Source organism: Rhinichthys klamathensis, unplaced genomic scaffold (assembly GCF_029890125.1).
Source record: "Rhinichthys klamathensis goyatoka isolate OS25496 unplaced genomic scaffold, OSU_Roscu_1.1 h1tg000036l_1, whole genome shotgun sequence".
Classification (NCBI taxonomy): Eukaryota; Metazoa; Chordata; class Actinopteri; order Cypriniformes; family Leuciscidae; genus Rhinichthys; species Rhinichthys klamathensis.
The window spans coordinates 4,824,190-4,830,328 of NW_026606584.1; the positions used below are offsets into that span (position 1 = coordinate 4,824,190).

The window sequence follows — 6,139 nt, forward strand, 5'->3', positions numbered from 1 at the left end:
GGGCCGGCCAGTTTCGATCCCTTAGAAGCCTATGTAGGAGTGATCCAGATTTAATAAAAAATATCTTCATTGAACAGATGAACGAAAGTCTTACTGGGCTGGAACAACATGAGGGTGAGTAATTACTGACAGAATTTTCATTTTGGGGTGAACTATCCCTTTAACTCTAAAGTATGTGGCCTACATTATTTGGCCACATACATATCTAGTCATTGAAAGAGTGCAAGCATATTCGTCTTAAATAATTCTGTTTTCAGCTTCAGAATCATGAATATTGTTATTCTGGTGTCTCTATTGTCCTGTGCTTTGGGTTTCCAGCAGAGTCCAAACCTATTCATTTACACACACAATGTAATATCAAATTTAGCATTTTAATCAACAGTAAATTTTGTTAACCTTTTTATCATATGTCTTGGAGTATCTCAATAATATCGTATCGTGAGTTCAGTATCGTGATATGTATCGAATCGTGAGATGAGGGTATCGTTACACCCCTACTTAAAAAGCATTGGACTACCCGCCAAAAAAAAAAAAAAAAAGCTTCAACAGAGTTTGAAATTCAGTTCTACCAGAAAGACTCGGGAGAATAAATACTGTAACAATAAATACATTTATTGATAGCCCAGCAAGCAATAAAGTTCTTTGGCGTAGGCCCCGTCCATAGCTCGCAATCCGAGGGTCCGGACTCTGCATTTCCTGCCTGAAGACGAAGGCAGGGGCGCAGCCGACCCCCTGTGAGGTATAGGAAGGGACCATCCTGGTGGTGGTGGGGAGGATGGAGGGGACGGGACCATCCTGGTGGTGGTGGGGAGGATGGAGGGGACGGGACCATCCTGGTGGTGGTGGGGAGGATGGAGGTGAATGAAAGCGTCAGCATCTGCGAACTCAAACATGTGTAAGTACTGGTCTTTTATACCGCAAGTATTAGACACGATTGGATAGATGAGAAGGTAATAAGTGACGTATAGCAATTGAGTCTTCCTGGCAGAACTTAACGCTAAAGCTTCCATTTTTTGCTGTTGTATTAAAACTGATATTGAAAATTGTGAAACCATGATATATATTGTTACTGTGAAGTCAGATTTTGGGTCATATTCTTTGCTAGAAAGCAGAAAAGGTACCCACAGTTTTACATGCAGTATGAATTTTTTAATAGTGTTCACCACAAGTAATCGACTACATTGTAACCTGGTCAGAAATAAGTATATAAATGGCTGCTATTTTGCACAAGTTTATTTGTAATGGCCAGCAATTAGGCCTATGTAGTTTCTTTATTCACTGTGACCTATGCCTGCACTGGATGGCCAATTTCACATGTATTTTGTGTATTTTCAAAATACAAAATACTGTATTTGTATTTAAATACATTTTTTCACACAGTATTTTGTTTTTGTATTTAAATACATTTTTCCACACAGTATTTTGTATTTGTATTTTAAATACATTTCCATGTATTTACGCCCATCTCTGTGTCAGACCAATATCTTTGATTCATTGAAAAGGTCCGATTCAACAGATTCGTTCTCCAATCTAACGTGCCATCATCACTGATTGTTGTGCTGGACTCCCCTCAACGCAGCCGTATACGTTAAGGATCGTTTTGGTTGGAACAAAGGATTTAAACGCCAGTTTGTAAGTTCTAAATGCGCATAAGTTTTATTCGCATTAACTATATAACGTTATTAGTTACGTCGGATCGATCTCTTGTTTAAACGTTTATTTTTTTATGGGGGGGGGGGTTCTGTTATTGATGTTAGCTGCTAAGCTAGTCAGATATTTACGAAAATATGACGTCCCTTTATCGGATAATAAACACATTTGCTATTTAAATTACATGCGGCGGCAAACTAGTGTTTGTTTGTGAGACTGACCTCAAAATGACAGCACGTAAAAAAATAAAATAAATAAGAACAGACCACAGCTCTAAAAGCTATTGCTACATTTCCAGGTTTAAACTGCCTACTTTTGTGCTTTGACACTTCCTGGAGAGCAGTTCCCTAAAAAACACAAATAATCAGGTAATTAACGTTGTGTTGTCCATTTAACAATGACGCATTTCACCGTGGGTCTGTCACTTTAGTGTCATAGGTTTGATTGAATGTGTTAAACTGATGCATGGGGATTTTGACAGTGTTGTGGGCAGCTCTCCATCCTCAAGCATGGTTCAAAATTACAAGCAGATGTCCGGAGACTGTTCCCCAACCAACACAGAGGATCTACTCACACCAGCACACGAGGAAAATGTGCGATTCATTCATTACAGTAAGTTGCTTCATACGAATTTAGGAAATCTTTTCAAAAGGCAGAGATAAAAAAAAAAATCAGTGGCCTATAAAAAATATTCTGTTTGTATGTTGTTTGGGAATTAGAGTTTTAAATAACATCAACACTTCTTCCAACAGCTTGGCAGCGTGTAATGAGAGAAATGCAGACTTGCCAGGGAAGTGAAAACAATAACCAGGGACCCCAGAAGTATGTGGAGAGGATGCCAAACCCTGCACTGAGCTGTATGTTCAACTGGGTGATTTTTGTCCTGGGAATTGTATTTTATTGATAAAGGAACATTTTAGAGGGATAAATAATTAATAATGGTTTAAAAATTTGGCAGAGCTATCAGCTGTTCCCTGGTTTTCCTTGCTAGGGGGGATGTGTCTCTTAAAGGGGTCATATAATGCCATTTTTGTACAAGCTAATATGATTCTTTAGGGTCTAAATTAAAAGTTTGTAATATACTTTAATTAAAAATTCTCATTAGTATTGCAAGAAAACACTTATTTTACCTGGTCAAAAACAGCTCTGTTTTCAGCACGCCGTTTCAGTGTATATGACTTTAAATGATCATGAGCTTTGCTGACTCCGCCTCTCTGTTCTATGCGTCACCAGAGCCGGCTCTGGCGTACACCGTTTGTAACACAATAACACATAGACATCGCGTTGTTCAGTATAAACGTGGGATTATGCATTATATTGAGAACGTCATACATAGAAAACATGCCGTAATGTACCCTGAGTGTAAACCTTAGACGCATTCATTGTGCAGCATGCAGCTAGCGATTTACAAGGATTAATATAAATAGTAATATAAAGTTTAATAAAACGTTACACTTACTTCAGTTCTTTTGGAGGTTCAGCTGGAACACGAATATCTGCTACCGATCCTTTCTTCAGGAGCTGCTTCTTAGCAAAACCAGCTTTATACTGATCCTCGTTTATAAAGCAGTCTGGTGTGTGAAATGATTCGCGCAAACATGAGCATTGACGTTGCTCGTGGGGAATATTCCCTTCGAAAACAAACTCAGCCACTGCGTCTTCAGCGGTTCGGATTTAGGAACATTAAAATGACTGCTGTGTTCGTTATTACACCCAAGAACAGAACACCACAATCGCTTAGACGCCATTCTGCTCATAGACAGTGCTCCAGCATATCAACAATGACCGCGCCGGTCCGCGCTGACTGTGATTGACAGCTAGCGAGGGCGGGTCTGTGTTGAAACGCGGCTGTCGCGGCTGTCAATCAACAATCGTGGGAGGGGCGTCCGTTTTATTTACGTCACAAAAACGAACGGCTCAATTTAAGACAGGGGAAAACATATAAGGAGATTAAAACAAAACCACTGGATGGATTTTTATCATTATATGATGGTTGTGTACAGACACTGCCAACACACATTTCAGTACAATCAACTTGTAAAAGTGCATGTACCATTATATGACCCCTTTAACAAATGTGTGCATTTTCTTAAAGGCACACTGTGGAACTTTTCAACCTTTATAATATATTACCAAAACCCATTGAGATGGTACATCGACTTACAATAGGTTGAATGACACGTCTGCCGAAGCCTGAAGCTGTCTGTATCGCTTTTACTAGCACTATGTAACTTCGGGTTTCGGGTAGGAACCTGAGCACAAAAAGAACTACAAAATTCGACCGCTTTACGGCATACGTCACTTCCCCCACCACCCCAACTTCCTCAAATTCTAACGTGAGAGCTCAACTCGCGTTTGACTGCCGGCGTCTGTATGTTGTCGTCATGGCTGAATCAACAGCTACTCGGAAGAAAGCGAAGAAAGCAAAGATTTTGTCAGAGGAGACCAAAAAAAGAAAAAGGGAGAGTTTAAAATAAACATCGGCATAAAAGTGTATATATAATGTAATATTTACTGCGAATTCGTGTAACAAAACTGATATAAGTCACAACATACTGCCGTATACAAATGTAAATGTAAATGTTCATATATGTTCGTATTTGTGTATTTGTGTAAAAGGAAAAACAAACTGAAGACTACAAATAACGGAAATATGTAGTGAGTTATATCAGTTTTGTTACACGATTTCCCGACTACTCGATTTCATCTCCAACCCATTGCAAAGAGATCCTGAAGACGTTAATTGTTTGCTTCAGGTGTGTTTGATTAGGGTTGGAGATGAACTGTGCAGGACAGACGATCGGCAGGAGCAGGATTGGGCAACCCTTGTCAATGCGACTTACCTGATCAGACATTGTTTTCTGCGAATGCTACTTTTATTCAATTTGTTTTCTTTATAGGATTTATATTATTAATCTTATATTTATATTATTATTTTGGTCAGTAGTGAATCGATTAACTTTCTCCAACATACAAATCAAATGCCGTCTGCACACACATAAAGACACGGGAGGTTGACCGGTTGACTGTTTGTTGACTTTTGCGACAATGCTGCGGCGCTTGTGCCCTCTAGGGGCACTAGACGTGAAAATTACAGGTCGAGCGCACCCTAGTGGCCAAAAATTCCACAGTGTGCCTTTAAAGACTCAACTGAAATATTATGCATGCATGCTCTCTAACTGTTTGTTTCTACTCTTCAGCTTTTACACCAGTCGACTTGAATGATGTGAAAAGGAGAAACACACAAGATTCCAAGAAGTCTTTATGAATTTTTAAATCTATCCAGCGTACAGACTGATACAGCATAAACGTCTTGTCTGATGCACTGATTTTATTCAGACCATTTATCTGCTGATCCCTGATCCATATCCATTCAAGTGATAAGCCTTGTTCATTGATGCCTATTTCGTCCAATGTATAAGAACAAAAGATTCTCCCTGAAATAATGTTTCTATAATCTAATTGCTTTTTATAGTTCTGCAGATATTATTTTCGTGTAGCACTTTTTTTCTTCCAAGAATGTATATTTTTGTAGGCCAAACCAGAAGTTAGCATCACCCTAGTTCCCTAGACAAAAACCCATTAGGATTTTTCCATTGGCTTTTGGATTGTTGCAGAAAATAAGCTGTGACCAACAAAAGGTTATGATTCTTACATTCTTATGTTTTGTTCAACGTGATAATCTTCACAAATTAACCCAGCCTTTATGAATTTTGAAGCCTTAATACTATTGGCAGAAGTAAAAAGCTAAATGTAGGCTATAAACGAACTACACTACAATCTCATGACTTCACTGTCACCACCATTAAGTTTCCAACCATTTTTATGTAATTTTTTTATTTCCTTTAAAGCTTGAGTTATAATAGTTTTCAAGAGTGAGATTATACACCCATTTAGGCTGTAAAAGAAAAAAATCGAGTAATTACCTTACCTGTGTGATGACGTTTAATGGCCCCAACAGACTCTGTAATCCCATTTAACCACATGTTAGCACCTGCCTTTTTCAAGGCAAGTATTAGATTTTAAAAAACACAAAGGAGTATAACTGATGTATTTTATGTTGTGAAATAAAACATGGACACATCTTGAGCTTGTGTTACCTTACTTCAGGCATTTAACCAAAAACGTAACCTTTTGACTTCAGGATGATGCTAAATTCAGGAAGTGCTAAAATGTTTGGCCTACAAAAATGAATAATCTCTGCAGCTAATGCTCATGTAAAGAGGCATATAGGGCAAAAAGCATGTCTTTTTGATCTATGATTATCACCCATACAAACCAACAAAATGATTCAAAAAACGTACACACAAAAAAATTATATTGCCATTTTTCATTACAATTATTCCACGGCCACATTATTTTTATTCAGATGTTGCAAGGAAACATGTGATTGGATCATGTGCTCATAGGCAAACTGAACCCGTTATCTAAAGAACTGCACAAATTTTTTTTTTTTTTTTTTACTAAATTTAGGAAGTGGCCAGTGTGC

General features: G+C 38.2%; 1 protein-coding gene across 1 annotated transcript; it reads left to right on the forward strand.

Moving 5' to 3' along the window:
* Window positions 1-2,126: 2,126 nt before the first annotated feature.
* On the forward strand, window positions 2,127-5,770 carry LOC130081157 (mapk-regulated corepressor-interacting protein 1-like; the record flags this gene model as incomplete). Its single annotated transcript, XM_056246115.1, has 3 exons — window positions 2,127-2,262; window positions 2,403-2,507; window positions 4,851-5,770. Coding segments are annotated over 3 exons (309 nt in total), but the record flags the coding sequence as incomplete, so codon positions are not given.
* Window positions 5,771-6,139: the final 369 nt, after the last annotated feature.